General features: G+C 37.6%; 1 protein-coding gene across 3 annotated transcripts in view; it reads left to right on the top strand.

The window, feature by feature from the left end:
• LOC126081403 (phosphatidylcholine translocator ABCB4) overlaps positions 1–27,979 on the top strand; it is a 323,006-nt gene that overhangs the window by 135,899 nt on the left and 159,128 nt on the right. For all 3 annotated transcript variants that reach the window (XM_049893145.1, XM_049893144.1, XM_049893143.1), the window contains 5 exons: positions 850–1,006; positions 10,425–10,482; positions 12,439–12,630; positions 13,183–13,354; positions 19,247–19,371. In XM_049893145.1, coding sequence (XP_049749102.1) covers positions 850–1,006; positions 10,425–10,482; positions 12,439–12,630; positions 13,183–13,354; positions 19,247–19,371 — 704 coding nt within the window. The remainder of the gene's footprint in view (positions 1–849; positions 1,007–10,424; positions 10,483–12,438; positions 12,631–13,182; positions 13,355–19,246; positions 19,372–27,979) is intronic.

The following is a 27,979-nucleotide window of genomic DNA, read 5'->3' as shown; positions in this document are numbered from 1 at the left end:
TATTTCTGTTTTAGTCCAATGAAAGGCTTACTACCCCATGTCATGGACTGAATTATGTCCCCCCCAAAATGTGTTAGGCCATGATTCCCAGTATTGTGTGGTTGTGTTCCATTTTGTAACTGTAATTTTATGTTAAGGAGGATTAGGGTGGGATTGTAACACCACCCTCACCCAGGTCACATCCCTGATCCAATGTAAAGGGAGTTTCCCTAGGGTGTGGCCTGCACCACCTTTTGTCTTACAAGAGATCAAAGGAAAGGGAAGCAAGCAGAGAGTTGGGAACCTCATACTACCAAGAAAGAAGCAATGGGAGCAGAGACCCAGGGTTCCTGTGCAGAGAAGCTCTTAGTCCAGAGGAAGATTGACAAAAAAGACCTTCCTCCAGAGCCGACAGAGAGAGAAAACCTTCACTTGGAGGTGATGCCCTGAATTTGGAGTTCTAGCCTACTAAAAAAAAAAAAAAATTTTTTTTTTTTTAACTAGACTGTGAGAAAATAAATTTCTCTTTGTTAAAGCCGTCCCCACTTGTGGTATTTTTGTTATAGCAGCACTAGATGACCAAGCTACCCAGAATGTCCCATTTCTCTTATTCAAACCTCATATGTAAGAAAAGAAGACATTGAATTCAATATGAAGAAATAGGTCAGAACTCAGTAGAAGAATCAAGTGTCCATTCCTAATTAGGCTATTGCAATTGTATGGCAAAGAAAGATGGCAGCTCGGCCAAGGCGATAATCGGAAAAATGTTTGGATTTTGTATATATTTTGAAGGTAGAGCAAAAACCATCCTTGAAACTGTTACTTGTTCCTATTCACTACTTTTTTTTTTTGTGTCTTTTTTTTTTTTAGTTTCGCTATTCGAATTGGCTTGATAAGTTGTATATGTTGCTGGGGACTTTGGCCGCCATCATCCACGGAGCTGCACTTCCCCTCATGATGTTGGTTTTTGGAGACATGACGGATAGCTTTGCAAACCTAGGAAGTTTAGGAAGTACCACTAATCTAAGTAAGTATTTTTTGTGGTACTGACTTTATTGGAACCTTAGGAAAAAAAACAATCACTAAATGTTTGATGAGCCCTTACTAAATAGTCATTAGTACGTTCAGTGCTATAGGAAATGGAGGGGTATGAGCCATAGTTCACGTTTTTAGTGAGTCTGCATTACAGTACAGGATGGAAGTGTAGCTGCAGATGCACAGAAAGAGAGTTCTATGAAGTCAGAACTATTCCATAAAACTTTAGGAACAGCTGTAGGAACTTAATTTGGACCTTGAATGATAAGTAGCAATCACCTATGAAAAGAGAAAGGGCAGAAGGCATTTAAAAAGGGAGGAGGTGAACAACAAAGAAATGGAAGCAGGCTGATATGCTTGTGGTAGAGGGATTATGATGGAGGGTAACGGGAATTCAGTAGAGAAAGACTTATGGAGGACTTCAAAAAAAGTTAATAGGGGTTAGTGCCACCTACCTAGATTAAAAAGGACTAGAAAGATGTAACCAAGAGCAGTGTGAGAACTGTGATTAGATTCTTTTTTTAGTGCTGTTTTTAAAAATTGTGATAAAACACATTTAACATAAAAATTGCCATTTTTGCCACTTTTAAGTGTACAATTCAGTGACTTTAATTAATTTACAGTGTTGTATAACCATCATCAATACTGTCACCCCAAACAGAAACTTTGTACCCATTAAGCAATACTCTCTATCTCCTCTTCCCTCTTCCCCTGGTAATGGCTAATCAACTCTCTCTCTGTGAATTTGCTTAAAAAAAAAAGAATTTGCTTATTCTAGATATTTCATGTAAATGGAGTCATACAGTATTTGTCCTTTTGTGTATGGCTTTTTCCTTTTGCATAATGTTTTCAAGGTTTATCCATGTTGTAACACATATTAGAACTTCATTCCTTTTTCTGGTTGAATAATATTCCATTGTATGTATATGCCACATTTTATTTATTGGTTCACCTGTTGATAGACACTTGGGTTGTTTCCACTTATTGGCTATTGTGAATCTTGCTACAATGAACTTGGCATACAAGTATTTGTTTGAGTCTTTGCTTTCAGTTCTTTTGGGCATATACCTATAAGTGGAATTGCTGGGTCATTTTTTTTTTATGGTAATTCTGCATTTAACTTTTTGAGGAAATGCTAAATTGTTCTCGGCAGTGACTGTACCACTTTACATTCCCGCCAGCGATGGAGGAGGACTCCAATTTCTCCACATCCTCACCAACACTTGTGTTTTCTAGGTTTTTTAATAATAACCATCCTGTGGGTATGGAGAAGTATCTCATTGTGGTTTTAATTTGCATTTCCCTTATGACTAATGATGTCACCATCCAACCCTGTGTTCATATTCAGATTTCTTCAATTGCCCAAAACGTCTTTTTTAATTAAAAAAAAAAAAAAAAAAGAATTCTCTTTTCATTCATGTACTTGTTGGCCTTTTGTACACTTTCTTTGGAAAAGTGTTCAAGTCCTTTGCCCATTTTTTGACTGGATTGTGTTTTCCTTGTTGAGTTGTAGCTGTTCTTCATATGTTCAGTTATATATATATATTTATATATTCAGATATATGTATTCACTTTTTCATATATTCAGGATTTATATATTCAGTTATATATATTTGAGGAGCCCTGGTGGTACAGTGATTAAATATTCAGCTACTAACCAAAAGGTCAGTGGTTTGAACCCACCAGCTGCTCTACAGGAGAAAGATGTGGCAGTCTGCTTTTATAAAAATTTACAGCCTTGGAAACCCTATGGGGCAGTTCTACTCTGTCCTGCAGGGTTGTTATGAGTCAGAAACAAATCAACAGCAATGCGTTTCTTTTTTTTATCTCTCCCTCCCTCTCTCTGTCATCTCACCTGTCTCTTGGTCTGTCTCATCTATCGGTCTGTCTCATCTATCAATCTATTTAGATACATGTATTCAGGAGCCCTAGTGGTACAATGGTTAAGAACTCAGCTGCTAACCAAAAGGTTGACAACTTGAATTCACCAGCCGCTCCTTGGAAACCATATGAGGCAGTTCTACTCCGTCTGACAGGGTCTCTACGAGTTGCAAGCAACTCGCTGGCAATGGGTTACCTGTATTCAGTTCTTTATATATTCAGAGTTTATCCAGAATATATAAAGAACTCCTACAACTCAACAAGAAATAGATAAATGACGTATCTTAATTATCTAGTGCTGCTGTAACAGAAATATCACAAGTGGATGGCTTTAACAAAGAGAAATTTATTTCTTCACAATAAAGCAGGCTAAAAGTCCAAATTCAGGGCATCAGCTCCAGGGGAAGGCTTTTTCTCTTTGTCAGCCTTATTGTCAATTTTCCCCCAGACTAGGAGCCTCTCTGCGCAGGGACCCAGGGTCCAAAGGATGTGCTCTGCTCCTAGCACTGCTTTCTTGGTGGTATGAGGTCCCCTCACCTCTGCTGGCTTCCCTTTCCTTTTATCTCTTGAGGGATAAAAGGTGGTGCAGGCCACATCCTAGGGAAACGCCCTTTACTTTGGATTAGGTATGTGACCTGTTACAGTCCTACCCTAATCCTCTTTAAAATACAATTACTGTCACAAAATGGAGGACAACCACACAATACTGGGAATCATGGCCGAACCAAGTTGGCACATATGCTGGGGGGACACAATTCAATCCGTGACGCAACCCAATTAAAAAATAGGCAAAGGACTTGAATAGACATTTCTTTATTGAAGATGTACAAATCATCAACAAGTACAAGAATGAAAAAAGCATCCTATTTTCTTAAAAAACAAAATTATAAAAGATATTTTGTCAGTGGGGAAATTTGAATACGTACTGAGGGTTGGATGGTATTAGGGAATTATGGTTCATTTTCTTAGGCATGGTAACCATGCTATGGTTATATAGGAGAATCTATTTTTGAAAGATCAGAGACCTTTTTAGCAGAGGAGTGACACGATCTGACTTATGGTTTAAAAGTATCACTCTGGTTGTTGTGTTAAGAGGAGAGGGCAAGGGTAGAAGCAGGAAGACCATTTAATACAAGCCTATTTTAATAGTTTAGGTAAAATATGAATATCATGGTAGCTCAGACCAAGTTGGTGGAAATATAAGTGGTAAGAAATGTTTGATTTTTAGATATATTCTAAGGGTAAACCAAATACAATGCCCTGACAGATTTGATATGAATGTAAGAGAAAGGAGTCCAGGATGGTTCTGAAGTTTTTAGCCTGAGAAATTAGAAGGATACATTTACCATCAACAGATGGAAAGGGTAGAGGAAGAGTAGGACTGGGCAGTAATTACCAGAAATTCGGTTTTGGGCATTGTTGCAGGTTAGGCTCCCTGGAAGTAGACACTAAGATGGAGTTTGGGTGCAAGATGTTTATTAGGGATCAATACCTGTGAAGGAAAGGGTGAGGAGGCAGGATTGGGCAGAGGAAGAAGCTGAATGGCAACGCAGGCAGGGTGCTCTTAGGAAAGAACTGCTGTCAGGGTGTCCTGCATTGGGCAGAAATGGCAAGACTTTATACCCCACCTTGGTCTGTCACTGGATACAGCTGGCTTGGGAAGGGCATGACCTTGGGTGAAGTGACTCCTTGTATCTGAGATAAATCTTAAAGGAGCTGACAGCTGATCACATGCTTTGCAGCTGAGGAGCAAGTTCATCCTTGAAGGGGGATCTGGGTGGCACATCTCCATGTCTAGCAGGACTCCTTCATTAAGGCTTGAGATGTCTATTAAATACCCAAGTGGAGACGTTAAAGAGGTAATAGGATTTATGAGTCTGGATCTCTGGGCTGGAGATACAAGTTAGGTGGTTGTTACAGATTGAATTGTGTCCCCCAAGAATATGTACCAACTTGGCTGGGGTCATCATTCCAACATTGTGTGACTGTCCACCATTTTGTCATCTGATGTGATTTCCTTATGTGTTGTAAATCCTATCTCTATGATGTTGAAGAGATGGGATTAGCTGCAGTTACGTTAATGAGGCAGGGCTCAATCTAGAAGATTGGATTGCATCTTGAGCCAATCTCTTTTGAAATACAAAAAAGAAAAGTGAGCAGAGAGACAGGGGGACCTCATACCACCAAAAACAAGGGCTAAGAGAATAGTGCTTCCTTTGGACCCCGGGTCCCTGTGTTGAGAAGCTACTTGATCAGGGAAGATAGATGACAAGGACCTTCCTCCAGAGCTGACAGAGAAAGCCTTCCCCTGGAGCTGGCAGCCTGAATTCATACTTCTAGCCTCCTAAACTGTGGGAGAATAAATTTCTCTTTGTTAAAGCCATCCACTTGTGGCCATTCTGTTATAGCAGCACTAGATAACTAAGACAGTGGTCACCAACATATGTTTTATATTGGAAGCAATGAGACAAGAGGTGATCGCACAGAAAGGGAGTATGAATAGAGAGGAAAAAAGAAGAGGTCCAAGGACTGCCGGCTGTGGTAAAGAGATCAGGATGATAGGAGAAATGAGCAAAGGAAATTGAGAAGGATTAATAGTGAGTTAGGAGGAAAGCCAGTGGTTTCCAAAGCCAAGCGAAGAAATTATATTAACGAGCAGGAAATGAACACCAACTATGTCAGTGCTGCTAATGGATCAAATAAGATGAAGACTGAGAATTAACTATTTATGTTAAATGAAGTTTTTAAAAATGTACATCAAGTCTTAGCATGTTTTTGGAAATAATTTGGGTATATCACACACATACTTGATTGGGTAGGGGCTGGTTGAAAGCTCTGAGCTTCGAAGGTTACCTTTGATCAAGCATAAGAAAAAAAAAAAAAAAACCAAACCAGTTGCCATCTAGTCAATTCCGACTCATAGTGATCCTATAGAACAGAGAACTGCCCCCACAGGGTTTTCAAGGAGCGCCTGGTAGATTCGAGCTGCTGACCTTTTGGTTAGCAGCCTTAGCACTTAACCACTACACCACCAAGGTTTCCTGATCAAGCATAGATTGATTTAAAAGGAGCCCTGGTGGTACAACAGATAAGCACTCAGCTGCTAATGGAAGAATTGACGGTTCGACCCCACCCAGCAGCTCCACGGGAGCTATCTGCTCCTGTAAATATTACAGCCTATAAAACTCTGTGGGGCGGTTCTACTTTGTCAAATGAAGTAGCTATGAGTCGAAAATAGAAGGTACAGCACACGACAACCAAAACAGATTGACTTAAACAAAACTACCCAAAAACTTATAACCCAGTTTACACTTAAGTAGTAGGAATGTTGAAAATGCCTGCTTGAGAATAAACTTGAGAATATAGTGGTACCGTCTGGCTTTACAGTGACCCTTGACTTTTTGGGCCTTTAAGTATTTGATGAATGTTATGAATCCTTTCCCCAGAAACAAGCACATAAATATTCATACCTAAATATGTCAGTCCTTTGACACCTGTGCATGGGCCTGGGGAATCCGGTTTTTTGTGATCCCGAAGAGCACAGTGTTTACCCTGAGGCAGGACTACTTTAATTCTGTGAATGCAGACAATGAGTCAGGTCAGAAAAAATTTACAGTATGTATGAGCTATGTCAAATTCTAATGCATTTATTACATTCCTGCCTGGATTTCAAAGGGACCAGCAAAAAAAAAGCACCATCTTTCAACCTTTCTTTTATACTGTTCACCAAAAGGAAGTCCTCGATGCTTCCTGAATCCATAGGTTCCTATACATGCAATATTGGCAGTATTCTTTGGAGTTATCTTACCAGTTGTGGAAGATTCAAAATCTTTTAGTGCTCACTGGGAGCTCAGCAGATTAGTACGTCCAAAAAAACCCAAACCTGTTGCCGTTTAGAGTTCATATTCGTAGCGACCGTATAGGACAGAGTAGGGCTGCCCCGTAGGATTTCCAACGGATACATTTTGGGGACACAAAAGCCAAGAAGAAACTTACACACTATTTGCTTTTATGCTATAGCAGCTCTCTCTTGAGACAATGAAAGTACAATGCCCTGGCTACTTAAATGAGGGGAAAGGCATGGGGGTAAAGAAAGTAACTGGAAATCATTGGTTGACATTTCAAAATTATTATCCTGTCTCATGTATATTGTGGCGAGATTATAAGGGGACTGATATGCGTGTTATTGAGTTTGCACTTTATCCTTTATGCAGTGAACTGTCATTGCAGGTTATTAACAGAGCAATATGATTATATTTTTGTTCCCAAAGGGAAAATCTGGTGGCAATATTGAAAGCCTCAGTGGAGCAGAAAGATCAGTTAGGAGGCTCTTGTTAGAGTAGAGGCAAGAGATAATGGAGACCTGAACCACAGAATTGACCAGGAGGAAAGAAGAGGGTTTGAATAGCTCCAGATACAGATTAGGGAGTCACTGAAGTTGGGAAGTGGCTGAGATCACCTGGGAGAGTACATGGAATTCTTGGAAAAATCAGCATTTAGGAAGCAGGGAGAGCCTGAGGAGCCAGTGAACAAGACTAAGAAAGAAGAATGAGAGTGATGGAAGAACGAGGAGAATGGAGTTCTGGAAGCCAGAAGAGGAAAGAGTGGTTAACAGTATTTTATTAAAATAAATGGTATACTCTGTTGTTTGGTTTTCTAATACTGATAATTTGGCTGATATTTTTATATAGCCCAGAAAGTTGCTGGATTTTGTCACCAAAACCAATATTACCTTCTTGTCAAGGTCTCTTCTATATTTTTGCTATATCTCTATGTCTCTTTATCACATCCCTATTTTCTGTCTTGCCCCTTAATGTAGTATTCTTCAGGGTTGTGTGCTTGGCCTGCCATTCTCTCCTTACTGCCATCCTGTTCTTACAGGTAAAAAGAGATGGCTCTTTGCTTTCCTGAATGCAGCTGTGGCTGCTTGCACCTGACTGCTAAATCTTTAGACCTGAACTCTCCCCAGAGCTGGAAAGTCACAATCTAAATCTTTATTGGATGTCTTCAACTGAATGTTGAAGGAACATCCAAAATAAATGAGCCATACAATAAAAATGTTGAAAACTGGATAACATTCTCTCATGTCATTCCTGTACCCTATTCCTCTTGCCTCTATCCCTTTTCTGAACAAACCAGTTCTTTTTGCTGACTTATTTTTCACCCTGGTCCTACAATTCTCCAGCTGCTTAGGCTTGAGATCTTGATTGTTTTGTATTTTACCTTCTCTATTTACTTACGTTCGGTAAGTTGATATGTCTTGTCAGTGCTTCTTCTATAGATCTTGTGGGTACTTTTCTTTTTCTTCTATTCTTGTTTAGATCCTCTTTCTCTACATAATTATAGTAGGTTAAGTCCCCTAGTTTCTCCTGTTCCAATTAATCTTACATGGCGGCAGCTAAATCTTTGTAGCCCACACCTCTAATTATATCCTTTTCTACTCAGAATCATTCATTGACTGCTAGTCTGTTTTTATACACTATACCTGCACAAAATGACCCTAGATGGTCTTTCCAGCCATACATCCATCTCTTCCTATCCATACAACACAGCCCATACCCCAGCTATACTAGCTTACTCATTCCCCAAACATGCTGCGGACTTTTGTTCTTATTTTTCAATTTGCAAGAAGTACTTTTCCTTCCTTCCCCCAAACCTGTCAAAATCTGACTCATCTGAACTAGGCCCTCTCATATTATAGCAAAACTTTTGGCAGTGACTCCAGGATACAAAGTGTGCTGCATCTCCATTGTTTCAGCAATCCTGATTCTGGTAATTTATTCGGTGGAAATATTTACCATATGTACATATATAATATGTGCATAGAGTTATGTTTAATGCAGCACTGCTTGCAGCAGTAAAATATTGGTAACAACTGAAATAGATGCCTTTGACAAAACAGGGATGCACACACACATAAACCCATTACCCATTGCCTTCAAGTTGATTTCAACTCATAATGACCCTGTACGACAGAGTGGAACTGCCTTACAGGGTTTCCAAAGGTGTAATCTTTATGGAAGCAGGTTGCCACATCCTTCTCCTGTGGAGTGTGAAACAGATGATCCAGTACAAAAATGAGCAAAGAATATAAATGTTTCACAATAAAGAGGAAGCTCAAGTGATCAATAGAGGTATACAATGTTCAACCTCACTAATCATCATAGGAATTAAACATGAAATATATCCATCAGATTACAGAAAAAGTCTGTTGATAAAGAGACCTTGGAGAAACAGACACCCATATTTTGCCAGTGAAGTGTCATATAATCATGTTGGTGAATGATTTGGTTATATCTAGTAAAACTGATAATGCACATACACAGAGATAAACCATAAATATCCTAAATGTTCACCAGTAGGGGAACTGATATGGAGCCCTGGTGATGCTCAATGGTTAAGTGCTCGGCTACTAACCGGAAGGTCAGAGGTTTGAACCCACTAGCCGCCCCTCAGGAGGGAGGAGGTGGTGATCTGCTCTGTAAAGATTAAAGCCTAGGTAACCCTATGGGGCAGTTCTGCTCTGTGAGAGTGTTACTATTAGTTGGAACACAAAAACAACAGGGAAACTGATACATAAGTTGTAGTTGTTGGTTGCTCTTGAGTTGATTACAACTCATAACGACCTTATGTGTGCAGAGTAGAGCTCCTCCACAGGGTTTTCAAGGTTGTAACCTTTTAGAAGCAGATCGCCAGGCCTGTCTTTGGAGACGCCTCCGGTAAGTTAAAACACCAACCTTTTGGCTAGTAGTCAAGCATTTAACCATTTGTGCCACTCAGCCACCGTAAGTCGTAGTACATTTATACAATAAAATATAGAGGTTAAAATGAATAAAATGGATGACTCAAAAACATACTGTGTGAAAAAGCAATTTGCAAGATGTAAAATGTTGAAAACATCCCATGCAATATTGCATAAAGCATGATTGGAGGGACGTATAACAACTTCACGGTAGTGGTTACATCCAGGGAGGGAAGCGGGACAATGGGACTTAGGAGAAAAATAGTGTTCAACCTTATAATGTTACATTTATTTTAAAAATCTAAATCAAAGATAAAAATTTTGCATTTGCTAATATTGGCACTTTTTAAAATTAAAACTGGATAAAAAGTTAATATTGAAATATGTATGTTAGTGCCAAGTGTGAATTGGATTTTATCAGGAAAAGGTATTTATCAGGACAAAAACATAGAAGAGATTTTACTCTTAATGGCATTTTGGAGTGATAAATATTTCATTCAAGGACACAGATATTTCTGCTGACAGACTGCTTCTCAGTAAATGTGGGCTGCTTCTTGCAAGTAAGCATCATCAAATTCAGTGTTTGTGTGTGCACGTGTGCGCGTGTGTGTGGGTTGCACGTGGCTAGCAGTTAGGTATTTGAATAGATCCATGTTTAAATAATTAAAACTGAGTCAACTTGACTTATTTTTACGTAAATCATTAAGTGACAGAATTTTGATTCATTTTTATATGCTTATTTTTATTGAAGAACAAAGAGACATACTTTTTTTTTTTGTGCATGTAGGTCATACAGCTAATTTCAGCGGTGAAAATATGTTCGATCTGGAGAAGGAGATGACCACGTAATTAGACATTTTTCTTATTATTTTGAAACTTTACCAATCCAGTTGTAGCAATATTTAAAATTTTGTATTATCACAATAAAGAATTGAAGTTCTGATGATGCTGTTGTTTTCCAGGAGGATACAGTGTAGATTTCTTTTTAAGGAAATAATTTGCTGCAAAAAATGTACTAAAGTTAAGGTTAGGTCAAAATTAGATTTATGTATGCATTGGTAAGTACAGAATATTATATACAGGAAAATTAGAGGTATTCAAAGTGGCCTTTTAACATGTACTTGAGAATGACATATTTATAGTGGCTTTGTAATTGTTAGTTTTACTTGTAGATGTTTTCAGTCATGAAATGATGAGATAAGCTAACAGGATTTTTTTTTTTTTTTTTTTAACTCAGTATCTAAATTCTAAGCAGTGAAATGAAAAAACAGTATCCAAGAATAAATATAGTCACTCTAACCTTAACTCATCTAGGGAAGCTTTTTGTTAATGATTTACATATCTTGAAGTTTGATCCCTAGTACAGCTTTAACAGATGACTAAATGTGTGTGAATGAGTTAGAAGATAATGATTACTTTTTTTTTTTATACATGATCTTATAGGTTTAAAGAAAATGACACTTGTCATATTTTGAAAAATGAGAATCAAGTACCTCCAAATGGAGAGGCATTGTTTTTATATTAGGAAAAATGAAACAGAATGTCTTATAATCTTAAAAATGCTTAAATATAAATATATTTTGTTTGAGTAAATAGACAGATGGTTTAAAATGTCTTAACTGATTGTCAAAGAAATGGGTGTTTCTTTTTAGCTATCCCTTGCTATATCACTAACAACTTGGATAATAATTAATTACTGAGTTATCCATTAACCAAAATTTCATGTTATAAGTATATTCTCTCTGATAAATACCTTGTGAACTAGGGGTGTAGCTTGGGGAAGATTTGTTTACTAAGATTCCTGATAGGTTAACTGAATTGGGAATAATACGATCAATGACTATCTGGTTATTGCTTTTGTCTTAAAATATTTAGCCATTTTGTGGTTTCTACATGGTTCATACAAACATTTTTATTTAAAGATGGCAAGTTATGAGTTAAAAAAAATGAGAATATTGGAATGTTTGCCTTCAGCCTAAAAATGAATTGCACAGTGAAGTCCAAGAGTTGTTTGCTTTTTTAAATATGAAGGCTCAGAGCAAGGAAACATTCATTCAACTCTTCTAGATGGTCAAGGTTTTAGAAGATGTTTATGTTTTTTGTTAGAGTTTAAACTGGAAGGACTAATATTTGATTAAGCATTTTAGGTTAAGAGCTGATAGCCAGTTGGGCAGATGATGTAAGAATGCTTTTTATTTTCAGTTGTCTCTTAACATCCAAATTCTGCCAAATTAATAGCCCAAAAGGCCATAGGACCATTTCCATCTCTTGGTTCCGCTTTCTGACTAGTCCTTTTACTTATTTCCATCCTGCAATGTGCAGAGACCAGCTGATGCTGATGAAATAAAACTAGACAGCACTTAAATGGTAGGTTTTAAAACCTGATACTGTGATGCTCCAATGTGTCACACAAGTCTTTTCACCATAACTAATATTCTCTAAGTGCATATAATGTGTGGGCCCTGGCCCAAGTCTATTTCACGCATTAATATATTACAACTCTCATCTTCATTTTACCAATTAGAAAACTGAGGTTTACAAAGATTAAGCAGCTTGCCTAAGATTACTCAACAGTTAAGTATAGAACTGAGATTTGAGCCTAGGTAGAAACAATACTTAATCGTTTCAGTATATTGAGAGTTGGATGTTAGTCATTAACCCTGCTTGCTACAACTCCTTTATTTGTTAAGGATGGTGAGATATCCAGACAACTGAAAACATAAGAAGGAGTGGTATGTTGGAGAAAGATGTGTTAGTTAAGAAAATAGAGAATGTGTGCAGTGTTCTTGTTGTTTTTTCAGGTATGCCTACTATTACAGTGGAATTGGTGCTGGTGTGCTTGTTGCTGCCTACATTCAGGTTTCATTTTGGTGCCTGGCAGCTGGAAGACAAATATACAAAATTAGAAAACAATTTTTTCATGCTGTTATGCGACAGGAGGTAGGCTGGTTTGATGTGCATGACGCTGGGGAGCTTAACAACCGGCTCACAGAGTAAGTACCTTCTTCAGATGTGGTTCTTATTCTTATTAAAATGAGATCTGTTAGGAAATGTCATCAGATCTGTTAGGAAATGTTACTACATCACTCAGAAGTAATTATGAGAGTAAATTCCTTCTGAGTAGCAACCATGTCTTATGTACCTTTTTGTTCCTGGTTCCCTGGCAGGGCATAAGGGGTCCTGTGTGACTGGCTGTGAATGAGGGAGTAGCCTTGTCAAACTCAAGAAATTCTCTGAGCATATGCAACGGAAAAACCACATGACAATTTCTGAACAATTTGAAGTTTCTAGGTTGAATAGTTTCTGAATACAGTCATGCCCATTTCCTGGGGCCTTGTAGATTGCAGATCCCTATTCTTAGTGACAGATAATCCTACTGGAGATGGAGATTTGCACCCTGCCAAACAAAATAAGCATATACACAAAGAGCCTATATAAAAACAAATGTACTGCACTGAAAAGAAAAGAAAAAAAAAAAAAAGCTGGACTCAGGAGAAAGTACTGTTTATAATTCTAACATCTATTTCTAATACTATCTTTTTTAGTGACATCTCCAAAATTAATGAAGGAATTGGTGACAAAATTGGAATATTCTTTCAGTCAATAGCTACGTTTTTCACTGGCTTTATAGTAGGATTTACACGTGGTTGGAAGCTAACCCTTGTAATTTTGGCCATCAGTCCTGTTCTTGGATTGTCAGCTGCTGTCTGGGCAAAGGTAAGGTACAGCCAGGTTGTAAAATGTTTTCTCCCTTCTTATTGGAAGAATCTCTTACTGACACTGTACTTGATACTTTCCCTTGTTTTTTTTTTTTTTTTAAGGAGACTCAGCCTCACTGAGTCCTGACCCTGCCAGGATTCCATGCTGCCCTCAGTCACATGGTTATTTGGGGAAGGGATGAGAAAAAATGGAAGTGGCTCTCATCTCCTCTCTTGCTTTCATAAAAAAGACCTACTAAAGGCATGCCGAATTCTGAAGGGCCATGTTCTCTAGTGGACAATGCCATATTCAGATAGCAAGTAGGGAATCAAGTTCAGTAAACACGTGTCCCATTCAATTAACGTTGATTTTAATGTTATTGGTTTTATAGATTTTGTTTAATTTGTAATTGACTTTACAGTTTCATCAGTGTTGTAAGTGGTGCCATGTTTTAAAAAAAAAAAACACGTATTTAAATACATTATTATAAAAAATAATTTAAGAAAATTAACATACTTTCTAGTCCGCTATCCATGTAAACCCAATCATGAAGGCAAAGCAGTAAAAGTAGCCCTTCCCAATTCTGCAAACACCCCTCTGATCATCTTGTAAAACTGATACTGTCTTTCAAGGCTGCACATGGTGTTCGTTTTAAAATAATTTCAGTGTGGGTGGTAGTAGAGAGATTGGTTCATTATTTTTTGTTGGGTATGATACAACTTAAAGAAGTCTACAAATTTATGTAGCAGAAGGATTAAAGAAAAGGAGGACTAATAAAATCCAAGGCTAACACAGAATAAATCAGACTATAAGTAAGCATTTAAGAAGGAGCCCTAGCGACACAGTGGTTAAGTGCTCGGTTGGTAACCAATAGGCTGGTGGTTTGAACCCACCCAGTGACTCTGTGGAAGAAAAGACCTGGCGATCTGCTCTCTTAAAGATTACAGCCTATGGGCAGTTCTTCTCTGTCATATGAGTCAGAATCAACTTGACGGCACACAAGAACAAGAAATATCTAGGAAGTTCTGTAAATTTTACCCCACAGGATGGATGTTGCTATGCTCTTGTGAATAGTAACGGCAATTTTTTATTTATTGAGCATCTACTGTATCAGACAAATATATATGTCATCTTTCTGAAGTATAAGTATTGTCTCATTTTACAGAGGAAGAAACTGAAGTTCCAAGGACTGTGTTAATTGGTTGCTCAGATAACACAGAGTTTATATGGTGTTCTTAGTGTTTAAATTGCACCTCTGTATCAGTTGACTGAAATATCTGGCAAAAGCTTCTCCAGCTATTGATTTTTCTATTAAATAGAAAAGCGAACTAGGTAGCAAATTCTTCATTTCAATGCATGTTGAAACATATTGATTTCCATTCTAGTGAATGTGGGAAAACAGACCCTAAGTTAATCTCTAAATAATTAATTATTCACTTAGGTTACTATTTACTTAGTTCAGAAATATTTATTTAGCTTTTTAAAAAAAGCCTTAGGCTGGCTATTGGAAGCCTAAGTTTTAGCCCTCCTCACACTGCTGTAAACTTTTAGTGTGATTTCAAACAAATCTCTTAAGTTCTCTAATTGTCAGCCACTTCATAAAATGTGGCTTGGTCTGGGAAGCATCTTTATCTCCATAAGCCTGAGTCTCTTCTTCAGAGACACAGGAGTAAGCAGGCAGAAAAGAAAAAGGAACTCACTCATAGCAAGAGGTCTCATCTGGGAAGCCTCATTGTGCCTGTGGGCCTAAGACACTCCTCAAAGGGACACTGGGGAAGACATGGAGGGGGCACAGGAAAGGTACTCCACTAAACCCCTCCCATGCCAAGAAATACCCAGTGGCTGGGCCTGGAGAAACCTGTCTGCCCCCTCAGGTAGTACCAGCAGGGGCCAATGGAAAGCCCAGCGACGCCAGATAAGCCAGACACAATTAACACTACAAAAGCTCTGAACATTAAACTGCTGTTGAAACCAGCCCTGGTGGCATAATGGTTAAGAACTCGGCTGCTAACCAAAAGGTTGGTAGTTTGAAATCCACCAGCCGCTCCTTAGAAACCCTATGGGGCAGTTCTACTCTGTTCTGTAGGGTTGCTATGAGTCGGAATTGACTCGCCAGCAACGGATTTGGTTTTTTTTTTTTTATATATTGAAACCAGAGTTCATAAAAGTGGGCCAAGAGCTTCATACTAAACCTAAACATGGTGATTGATATCCTGTTAAAATAAAAGTTTAAACAGGACTCAGAGTCTCCTAACACATTTAGCAAAATCTCCAGGATGTAACTGAAAATGACCTGTCCATACCAAGAACTAAGAAAATCACAATTTGGATGAGAAAAACAATCAACTGTTGTCAACACCGAGATGAATCAAATGTTGCCATTATCTGACAAAGATTTTAAAGCAGCCATCATAAAAATGCTTCAATAATCAATTACAAATTCTCTTGAAACAAATGAAAAAAATGGAAAATCTCAGGAAGTGGTGCAATATTTTTCAAAAAGAAAAGAACTGTCTGATAAAACTATCCTTCAGGAATGAAGAAGCAATAAAAACAACCTCATATTAAGGGAGAAGACTGGGAATTCTTCAAACAGAAAGGAAATGATAAAAGAAGGAATCTTGGAGCATCAGGAAGAGAGAAAAAAACAGAATGAGCAGACGTGGGCACATAGAATAGATTACCCTTTCCATTGTGAATTTCATAAATTATACACTATAAGTAGTAAAATTTGATACCAGTAGAGTGTTATAAGTCATATATTAATAATTGTAACACTCAGAGCAACTATTACAAAAATCACACAGAGATATACATAATAAAGCAATATAAATAAATGAAGATGGAATCCTAAAAATTGCTCATGCAACCCATGGGGGAAGGCAGGAATAGATCAACAGGGTAATGAGAACCAGAGGAAACAAATAAATAAAATGGTAGACTTAAGTGGTAACATATCAATAATTACCTTAAATATTAATAGTCTAAGTTCATCAATCAAAAGACAAAGATTGACAGAGTGGCTAAAAAAAAGCAAACACAACCCAGTTCTATTTTGCTTAAAAGAAACTTACCTCATATTCAGCCAGAGGAGTAGGTTGAAAGTAACATGATGGAAAAAGATCCACCATGCAAACATTAATTAAAAAAAAAACAGGCAAGAGTGGCTGTATTAACCTGATAACGTAGACTTCAGAGCAAAGGAAATTCATGGAGACAAAGAGGGACATTACATAATGATCAGTCCACAAAGATGATGTAATGATCCTAAATGTATATGTACTAAAATAAAATTGCCTCAAAATACATAAAATGGAAACTGATAGAGTTAAAAGTAGAAATAGACAAATCTTCAATTCTTGACCTGGGTGGTGGACACATGAGTATTTGTTTTTTTTTTAATAGACATCTCATTAAAAAAAGAAGGGGGGGGAAACAAAGACTTAATGAAGAGTCTACCATAAATTATGGAAGGTTCTAGAAGAGAAGAGCCAAAAAAAAAAAAAGCCAAACCCATTGCCATCAAGTCGCTTCCAACTCATAGCGACCTTAGAGGACAGAGTAGAACTGCCCGATAGAGTTTCCAAGGAGCGCCTGGTGGATTTGAACTGCTAACCATTTGGTTAGCAGCCATAGCACTAACCACTACACCACCAGGGTTTATAAGAAGAGCCAGGCTTGTTAAATTCAGTGTAGTTCTTGGCATGTTAACCAAAAAAAAAAAAAAAAAAGCAGATTTTAGAACAAGAAATACTAAAAAAACACTTTTTAATAATCTTGTTGTTGGCTGCGTACATTGTGGGGGGTTATAATGGAGTGAGGTTTGAGGAGGAACAGAAAGCAATAGCTAAGGCACAGTGCATACATCTTCCGTATCCTACAGGCCTGTTTGTTCAGGGATGGTGCTGACCACCCTAACTCAGATCCTGTGCTGTGAATGATCAGGCAAATGTGGCTTGGTGGAGCAGCCCTAGGAAGAGTACTTTGAGAAGTCAGGCAGGTCTAGTGAATCCATGAGCTACTGCTTTGGGTATAAAAGAGAATAGGCAACATGAATAATGAACCTGTACTAGAATTTCTTTTCCTTTTTTCTGAAGCCACCTCAGAGGCAGCATAACATAGTGAGGGAAATGGGAGGAAAAGGAAACTGTGCTATTAAATGCCAGGAATATTGTTAGGGCTATTTTATAGATTGTTTTATTTAATTCTTTTAAGAAATCTGTGAATTAAGTATTATTTTGTTCTCTCTGTATGTGGAAGCAGAGGTTCCACGAGAACAAGCTTACCCAACATATTGGAGAGTTGGGCTGTGAAGTTTCTCTGATTCCAAAGTCTAGGCTTTTCCCAAAGCTCAAGTTGTTTAAACCTGGACTCATAGATGTATATAGATGTCGGCACTTTCTTGCAGACTGTCACCTATTCTTGGCTATAAATATTCATAGCATTATGTACCTTATAGGACTTGGTGAGGATTAAATGGAAGCAGATATATGAAAGCTGTCAGCACAGTATCTGTACATACAGCATAGTCAGTAAATGTTCATCTGCCTTCACCCACTCATTCCTATCCACACTATAGCTTCTCAGTTTTACACACAGCAAAGGAAGAAACGAACTGCTAAAATTAAAACAACTTTTGAGGTTTTTGTGCCAAGAAGGAATAGGCTGATACTATATAAATGAGTCCACAAAAGCCAGTGAATTATTTATTGAAATATTGTAAAACTGTTTAATCAGAATTTTATTATGAATTGTATGTAATCTTTATTTGGAAACCCTAGTGGTGTAGTGGTTAAGAGCCAGGGCTGTTAACCAAAAGGTTGGCAGTTTGAATCCACCAGGCGCTCCTTGGAAACCATATGGGGCAGTTCTACTCCGTCCTATAGGGTCACAATGAGTCGGAATTGACTCGATGGCAACAGGTTTGTTTTTTTTTTTCTGGTTTTAATCTTTATTTAGACGACCGCTTTGGCATTTCCAGTACAAACAGTAACCATAGTCCTTTGCCTATGCCAACTGATTTGGGTTTTATAATAGGGCCCATGTTGGTGGCTCAGTTTCAGAGAGAGATTCACTCCAGTGGCTGCTGTACCAGGCATGAGCCACATGGACTCACACTTGAATCCTGGATATTTCACTTATTAGCAGATTACCTAACCTTTTCATGCCTCCATTTCCTCTTCTATAAAGTGGGGAAAATAATGCCTACTTCACTGTGCAGTTGAAAGGAATAATTGAGATTCTGTGTATATAAAGTACAGACTAAATGCTCAGGAGCTAAATGGATCAAAGGGAAGCCATGAAATAAAGACCTCCCTGGGAGCTGAGTGTATTTGTTTGGCCAGGAGCACCAGTAAAGGAAACTTACTGCTTCCCCTGGCATGTAAAACCTTCTTGAAGTCCTGTCATCACATAGTGCTTGGCCTGCTGCATTCCTCCGCCTCCCACCTTGACACTTGAACCAGAGTACCACTAGCAATGCTGTGCTGAGCACACTCCATATTTCCTTGATATAGTGCCCTGTTTTCTTTATTTGATTATAACCCACCAGTAATTATAGTCTAATACATGCCTTTAGTTCTGGAACTTAAGATATCCCAAATAGTTCCAGTTATATTTAGATGAGGATCCATAGAGCATTCAATGGAAAAATAAAATTTTAAATTAATTTATTATACCCCATCGCAATCCAAAAAGAATTTGAAGTGGTCTATGAAATGAATGTATGTATGAATATATGCTCTGTGTGTGTGTGTGTGTGTACATACAGTAAGATATCAAGACCAAAGGCAAGAGTAAAAGATTTCGTTCTATGCAAAATGAAAGAAAATAAAAATCTATTTTATTTTACGAAATATAAAATTAACTTGTTAAAATTCTAAAATGATCTGAAATTATATTTTTAAACAGATATTATCTTCATTTACTGATAAAGAACTCTTGGCATATGCAAAAGCTGGAGCAGTAGCTGAAGAGGTCTTAGCAGCAATTAGAACAGTGATTGCATTTGGAGGACAAAAGAAAGAACTTGAAAGGTTTGAGTCTCTTTTTTAAGTTGATAGAAAAGTTAAATGCTATGTTGACTCACATGTTCCACAGGATAACAGTGTTGATTATAAGGATATTCTTCAATATGCATGTTTCCTTAAGTAGCTTAATGGATATATTATCCACAACCACCCCTTGCTGTCCAGTCGATTCCAACTCATGCATGTCTAGTATTCTGGAGAAGTAATTCTGGTTGTACTGTTCTCATGTGCTAATTCAAAGGATTTTCTGGGGCTTCCTAGATGAACAGTGACATAAAAATAGTTTCTTAAGGCTGAAACATATTCAGTATTTCTGATAATTTTTTCTTATCAAATTAATTCTTGATTCTCGTAAGATTGAATGAGTATTTTCTGCAAGACTCAGAGGAATGTTTTAATCTATGGTCAGTTTCCCCTCTTGCTCAGGCCACCAATCATGGGACATGCTTCATGATTTGATTGATAAAAATATAACCAAAAAGTACATTGGCACAAAAGTCCAAAATCTTTTTTATTATATGTTGTTTAGTATTTTTTGTGCAACTGTTCCCTTTCATTATGAGATTTCTAAGAGTATAGATGGCGATTGCATTGAAATTTGCAGTATTCACCAGATTCGTTGAGTTCTGAGCAACAGACTTTTAAAAAAACTGAGTATATATTATGATAATATTCTAAAAATTATACAGTACTTTAATATTTTGTGTGTATGCACACGCACACACTCACACACATACATATATATAGAAGATAGGAAAAACTAGACTATATTGCCTGGGGGTTATCTTAGTTATCTAGTGCTGCTTTAACAGAAAAACCACAAGTAGATGGTTTTAACAAAAAGAAATTTATTCGCTCACAGTTTAGGGGACCAGAAGTCCAAATTCAGGGTACCAGTTTCAGGGAAAGTCTTCTTTCTCTGTTGGCTCTGGGTGAAGGTCCTTGTCATCAGTATTACCCTGGTTTAGGAGCTTCTCAGTACAGGGACCTGGGTCCAAAGAATGTGCTCTGCTCCCAGCTCTTCTTCCTTGGTGATAGGAGGTACCTCTCCTTTCTGCTTGCTTCTCTCTTTTATATCTCAAGAGATTGACTCAAGGTACAACCGAATCTTGTAGATTGAGTCCTGCCTCATTAACATAGCTGCCTCTAATCCTGCCTCATTAACATCATAGAGGTTAGGATTTACAATACATAAGATAATCACATCAGATCACAAAATGATGGACAGCCACACAATACTGGGGATCATGGAGCCAAGTTGACACACATTTTTTAGGGACACCCAAAACCAAAAAGAATAAACCCATTGCCGTCAAGTTGATTCCGACTCATAGTGACCCTGTGCAGTGCAGTCCATAACAGGGGTCTATACACTGGGTAGTAAACTATAAAGAAAAGGAAATTTTTATGATATGTTAAAAAATTGGAGGGATGAGGAATTTTATGTTAAGAGTAGGGCACGTGGCAGGGGGCTTTCATCTGGAAATATTCTGTTTCTTGACCTCAGTTGTGTTTACATGGGTGTAACTCTATAATTATTCTTTAAACTCTACAAATGTGTTTGAAGTACGCTTTTATTCACATGCTATATTTCACGTCTACAAAGATGTCCTCTGGGAATAATTTCTTAAATTTTAACTACCATTGTTTAAAGGAAAATAGTATCTATGTCCTACATCAATTTTTCTAAGGTTTTTGTTTTTGTCTTAAAATATGTACAATCAATAAAATGAGAAATTTTGCTTATTGACCATGCAAAAATCAATCAAAGCCTTTGATATCATAGAAATTAAATTCTAGTTGGTGGAGGGGTGGGGTACACACAATCACAAACAAGCAGATATCTAATACAGGTATAATACATACTATTTGGAGAAATAAAGCACTCAAAAGAAAAAAGAAAAAAAAAAAACAATAATGGGTATTATTTAGAGGTTTTTCCAAAAAGTTCTTTTTGATGAGTTGATATTTGAGTAGAGACCAGAATGAAGTTTTGAAATTAAGATGCTTTACTGGTTTTCCTCAGTGGAAAGGTGGACCAGAAACATAACATGCCCACCAGTATAGGGAGACAACCAGAAAGCTTATCTGCTGCTTCCTAGCTTCTGAGTGGGCAGAAAACATGTCCCCTTAGAAATCAAAACCTCAGGCCCAAGCCCTTGCATCTGTCAGTTTGTCGTCCTGTGGTGGCTTGCCAATTGCTATAATGCTGGAGTTTATGCCACCAGTATTTCAAATACCAGCAGGGTCACCCTTGGTGGACAGGTTTCAGTGGAGTTTCCTTCCAGACTAGGAAGAAAGACCTGGTGGTCTACTTCTGAAAAAATTGGCCAGTGATAAACCTTATGAATCACAGCAGAACATTGTGTGGTACAGTGCTAGAATATGACCCCCTCAGGTTGGGAGGCACTCAAAATACAACTGGGAGGCTCTGCCTCCTCAAAGTAGAGTCCATCTTAATGACGTGGATGGTGTCAGGCTTTCAGGACCTTTATTTGCTGAGGTGGCATGACTCAAAATGAGAAAGAAACAGCTGCAAACATCTATTAATAATTGGGACATAAAATGTACAAAGTATGAATATAGGAAAATTGGAAGTCATCAAAAATGAAATGGAACGCATAAACATTGATATCCTAGGCATTAACGACCTGAAATGGACTGGTATTGGCCATTCTGAATCAGACAGTCATATGGTCTATTCTGCCGGGAATGACAAGTTGAAGAGGAATGGCGTCACATTCATCGTCAAAAAGAATATTACAAGATCTATCCTGAAGTACAGTGCTGTTAGTGATAGGCTAATATCCATATGCCTACAAGGAAGATCAGTTAATATATTACCGTTACTCAAATTTCTGCACCAACCACTAATGCCAAAGATGAGGAAATTGAAGATTTTTACCAACTTCTGAGTCTGAAATTGATCAGACATGCAATCAAGATGCATTGATAATTACTGGTGATTAGAGTGTGAAAGTCGGAAACAAAGAAGAATTGGTGGTTGGAAAATATGGCCTTGGTGATAGAAACAATGCTGGAGATCGCATGATACAATTTTGCAAGACCAACATCTTCTTCATAAATGACAACTATACGTGTAGACGTCATCAGATGGAATACACAGGAATCAGACCAAATACAGCTGTGGAAAGAGACGATGGAAAAGCTCAATATCATCAGTCAGAACAAGGCCAGGGGCAGACTGCGTAACAGACCATCAATTGCTCATTTGCAAGTTCAAGTTGAAGCTGAAGAAAATTAGAACAAGTCCATGAGAGCTAAAGTATATCCCACCTGAATTTAGAGACCATCTCAGGAATAGATTTGACCACTGAACACTGATGACCAAAGACCAGATGAGTTGTGGAATGACATCAAGGATATCATACATGAAGTAAGCAAAAGGTCATTAAAAAGACAGCAAGGAAAGAAAAGACCAAAATGGATGTCAGAAGAGACTCTGAAAGTTGCTCTTGAACACAGAGTAGCTAAAGCAAAAGAAATGATGAAGTAAAAGAGCTAAACAGAAGATTTCAAAGGGCAGCTGAAGAAGACAAAGTAAAGTATTATGAGGAAATGTGCAAAGACCTAGAGTTAGAAAACCAAAAGGGAAGAACATGCTCAGCATTTCTCAAGCTGAAAAAACTGAAGAAAAAATTCAAGCCTCAAGTTGCAATATTGAAGGATTCTACGAGGAAAATATTGAATGACACAGGAATCATCAAAAGAAGATGGAAGGAATACAGAGTCACTGTATCAAAAAGAATTGGTTGATGTTCAACCATTTCAGGAGAGAGCATGTGATTAAGAACCACTGATACTGAAGGAAGAAGTCCAAGCTGTACTGAAGGCATTGGTGAAAAACAAGGCTCCAGGAATCGATGGAATACCAAGTGAGAATTTTTAACAAACAGATGCAGCCCTGGAGGTATTCACGCATTTATGTCAAGAAATTTGGAAGACAGCTTCCTGGCCAACTGACTGGAAGAAATCCATATTCGTGCCCATTCCAAAGGAAGGTGATCTAACAGAATGTGGAAATTATCAAACAATATCATTAATATCACACATAAGTAAAATTTTGCTGAAGCTCATTCAACAGTTGTTGCAGCATTACATTGAGAGAGAACTGCCAGAAGTTCAAGCAGAATTCAGAAGAGGACACGGAATGAGGAATATCATTGCTCATGTCTGATGGATTTTGGCTGAAAACAGAGAATACCAGAAAGATGTTTACCTGTGTTTTATTGACTATGCCAAGTCATTCGACTGTGTGGATCTTGACAAATGATGGATACCATTTCGATGAACGGGAGTTCCAGAACTCTTAATTATGCTCATGAGGAACGTGTATGCAGACCAAAAGGCAGCTGTTCAAACAGAACAAGGGGAAACTGCGTGGTTTAAAGTCAGGAAAGGTGTGCATCAGGGTTGTATCCTTTCACCGTACTTATTCATTCTGTATGTTGAGCAAATAATCTGAGAAGCTGGACTATGTGATGAAGAGTGTGTCATCAGTATTGGAGGAAGACTCATTAATAACCTGCAATATGCAGATGACACAACTTTGTTTGCAGGAAGTGAAGAGAACTTGAACCACTTACAGATAAAGATCAAAGACTATAGCCTTTGGTATAGATTACACTTCAACATAAAGAAAGCAAAAATCCTCACGACTGGACCAATAAACACGATAAATGAAGAAAATATTGAAGTACTTGAGGATTTCATTTTACTTGGATCCACAATCAGTGCCCATGGGAGCAGCAGTCAGGAAACCAAATATCGCACTGCATCAGGCAAGTCTGCTGCAGAAGACCTCTTTAAAGTGTTTTAAAAAAAAAGTGTCACTTGAAGGTCTAAGGTGCATCTGACCCAAGCCATGGCGTTTTCAGTCATCTCATAAGCATACGAAAGCTGGACATTGAATAAAGAAGACCAAAGAAGAATTGATGCCTTTGAATTATGGTGTTGGTGAAGAATATTGAATATATCATGGACTGCCAGAAGAATGAATAAATCTGTCTTGGTAGAAGTACAGCCAGAATGTTCCTTAGAAGGTAGGATGGTGAAACTTCGTCTCACGCTCTTTGGACATGTTATCAGGAGGAACCAGTCTGTGGGGAAGGACACCATGCTGCGTAAAGTGGAGGGTCAACCAAAAAGAGGATGACCCTTGAAGAGATGAACGGACACAGTGGCTGCCAACAGTGGGCTCAAGCATAACAACGATTGTGAAGATGGTGCTGGACCAGGCAGCATTTAGTTCTATTTTACATGGGGTCACTATGAGTAGAAATCAACTGGATGGCACCTAACAGCAACAATGGGCTATGAAACTGTCTCTTCCCAAGGATGAGAATTTCACATTAAAAATGAGTCCTAGTTCAGTGATAACACTAGGGTATGAAGTAGGAGAAATGAAAAATCAATAAAAATTAATGAGTTAAGCATCCAAATTAAGAACTTAGAAACAGACCAACAGAGAAAAAAAGTATAAGAAATTATAAAGAACAAAATTAATTTAAGAGAAAAGGATTAAAAATCTATAACCTAATTCTTTAAAAAGAATTAATTAAAATACACAAGAATTTACAAATTTAATCAGGAACAAAAAAGAATAAGGAAAAATTGCTACAGATAACATCTATTAAAAATTATATGCTTATGCCAACAAATTTTAAAATCCTAATGAAATATGCAATTTGCTAGGAAACGTAAGTTAAAACTTTGACTAAAGAAGAAGAAAACTTGAGTAGACTTATAATCATTAAAGGAATTAAAGCCAGGGTTAAAAATCTGCCCCTCCCCCAACCACCCCCTCCACACACATATATAAACAAGCAAAGGTAATGCATCGAGTCTAGATAATTTTATAGGCAGGTTCATCAAAACTTTAAGAAAGAGATAACCCCATCTTACACAAACTTTTACAGAGAATGGAGAAAAAACGATCAAAAGTTTTTGAGCTCATTTTATGAGGCCAATTAACTGATACCACAACCTGAGAGGGAAAATGAGAACTACAGAACAATTTCATCTGTAAACATAGATGTAGAAATGTTAGATAATATACCAGCTAAACAAAATCAAGGGGGGAAAAAAAAAGATCCTGACCATGTTCCTTGAAAGCAAAGATGGTTTAACATTAATAAATCTGCTAATATAATTAACTACATTAACAGATTAAAAGAAAAAAAAAAGAACAGTATTTAGATGGATGAGGAAAAAATATTAAATATGATTTCATGACAAAAATTCTTCAAAATTGTTATAAAAAATTGCTTTCAAACCTGATAAAGGGTATATACCAGAGACTCACAGGTAACATCATACTTAATGGTGAAATGTTAAAGGCATTCCTTTAAAATAATGAATGAGACAAGTATGACTACTAGCATCATTTCTATTTAATGTTGTACTAGTGCTAGATAATGAAATAAGACAAGGAAAAATAGGAGTAAAAATAATAAATGAAAAAAAAGTATAAGGATTGGAAAACAAGAAGCAGAAGTATCATTATTCACAGATGATTATCTACATAGAAATTCCAATAAACAACAAAACTCCCTGAGGGACCAAATTATTAGACTGAGGGCTTTGGGGACCATGGTCTTGGGGAACATCTAGCTCAATTGGCATAACATAATTTATAAAGAAAATGTTCTACATCCTACTTTGGCGTGTAGCATCTGGGGTCTTAAAAGCTTGTGAGTAGCCATCTAAGACACTCAGCTGGTCTCACTGCTTCTGGAGCAAGGGAAAATGAAGAAAACCAAAGACACAAGGACCACAACTACCACAGCCTACACCAGAGTGAGTCCAGCACAATTAGATGGTGCCCGGCTACCACCAACAACTGCTCTGACAGGGATCACAGTAGAGGATCCTGGACAGAGCTGGAGGAAAGTGTAGAACAGAATTCTAACACACAGACACACACGCCAAAGAAAAAAAGATCAGATTTATGGTCTGACAGAGACTAGAGAATCCCTAAGAGTATAACTCCTGGACACCCTCATAGCTCAGTAGTGAAGTCACTCCTGAGCTTTACCCTTCAGCCAAAGAGTAGACAGGCCCGTAAAACAGAATGAGACTAAATGGGACTACCACCCCAGGACAAGGATGAAAAGACAGAAGGGGACAGGAAAGCTGGTAATGGGGAACCCAAGGTGGAGAAGGGTACAGTGTTGACATGGCATGGGGTTGGCAACCAGTGTCACAAAGCAGTATATGTACTAATTGTTTAATGAGAAACTAGTTTGCTCTGTAAACCTTCATCTAAAGTACATTAAAAAAAAAATTCCAATAAACTGTACAAACTAAATATACAGTAAGGCTGCTAGCTATCTGATCATTATTCAGAATACACAGTATTCCTATTAACCAGTAATAAACAATGAGAAACTGTAATGTTTCCTCGATTCTAAGATGTACATTTCTCCCCTACAGTTTATCATCTCTGAAACTGGGATAAATAATATAGTCCTTGTCTTCTTACAATTACTATGGATCTGAAATGAAGTTGAGTTCTCCTGGGGAGGATTTGTATTTGCTTCTGCTGTTCACCAGAGTTACTACCAACCTGAAAGACCTTACGTTAGTAAAGTCTCTGTCTCAGGGTTTTTGGATCACGCTGACAGTGTGAATTTACACTGCAGACCTGCATGAATACTGCCTTATGGTTCAAATTCTCAGGGAAAGTTTTTTTTCCCTCCCTTCACATGGTGCTAAGATCGAGACACACAAGTTCTGCTCTTTCTTTCTGTGTGGTATGTGTGTTGCTTATTTTACTGAAGCTGTTTGCATCCCAGCTATATAATTTCCTACTAAACTACTTTCTTAAAAAAAAAAACAAAAAACCTGTTGCCATTGAATCGATTCCGATGCATATTGACCCTATAGGACAGAGTAGAGCTGTCCCATAGGGTTTCCAAGGCTGTAATCGTTACAGAAGCAGGCTGCCACATCTTTTCTCCCAAGGAGGGGCTGGTGGGTTCAAATCACTGACCTTTTGGTTAGCAGCCAAGTGCTTAACTACTGCACCACAAGGGCTTCTTACTTTCTTAGTAGTAGATAAAATAACAGAATAACAGTACTTCTTACAATTAATGTCACCCTAAATTTGAGGAATATGACAATATTTTTAAAACTATTATTAGCAAGAAGAACTATAATGATGTATGGAATGTAAACTGGGTAAAAAAAGGAAAGGATATTATGTGGCCTAGTCCAAAATTCAGAATTTAGTTCACTAAAAGTTTAAAAGAACTGAGATTATAAAAGATTATAAAAGATAAAATGGAATTCTTTAATTAATGAGGGTACAGAAAGATTTTTCCTGCAGATAATGGTTACCAACTTTTCATTGATAAGAATAAAAGCAAATTGACTCACACAGAGATTCATTTTATTCAGAGATTGATTTTATATGTGGAGTAATTTCTTCAGAAGATACTAGTACTGGAATGTATTTTTGAAAGAACATTCTTTCCTGGAGAATTAAAGGTAGTTTTGCCTGGAGATCAAGAGTAGACTCCAGACTACAACTTAGTGACCTACTGTCTTTCCAGCTTGGCCATTTCTTGAAAGTTTATTCATTCAACAAATT

Source organism: Elephas maximus, chromosome 8 (genome assembly GCF_024166365.1).
Source record: "Elephas maximus indicus isolate mEleMax1 chromosome 8, mEleMax1 primary haplotype, whole genome shotgun sequence".
Classification (NCBI taxonomy): Eukaryota; Metazoa; Chordata; class Mammalia; order Proboscidea; family Elephantidae; genus Elephas; species Elephas maximus.
Note: the sequence above shows the minus strand (reverse complement) of the source record. Positions and strands in the feature narration are given on the sequence as shown.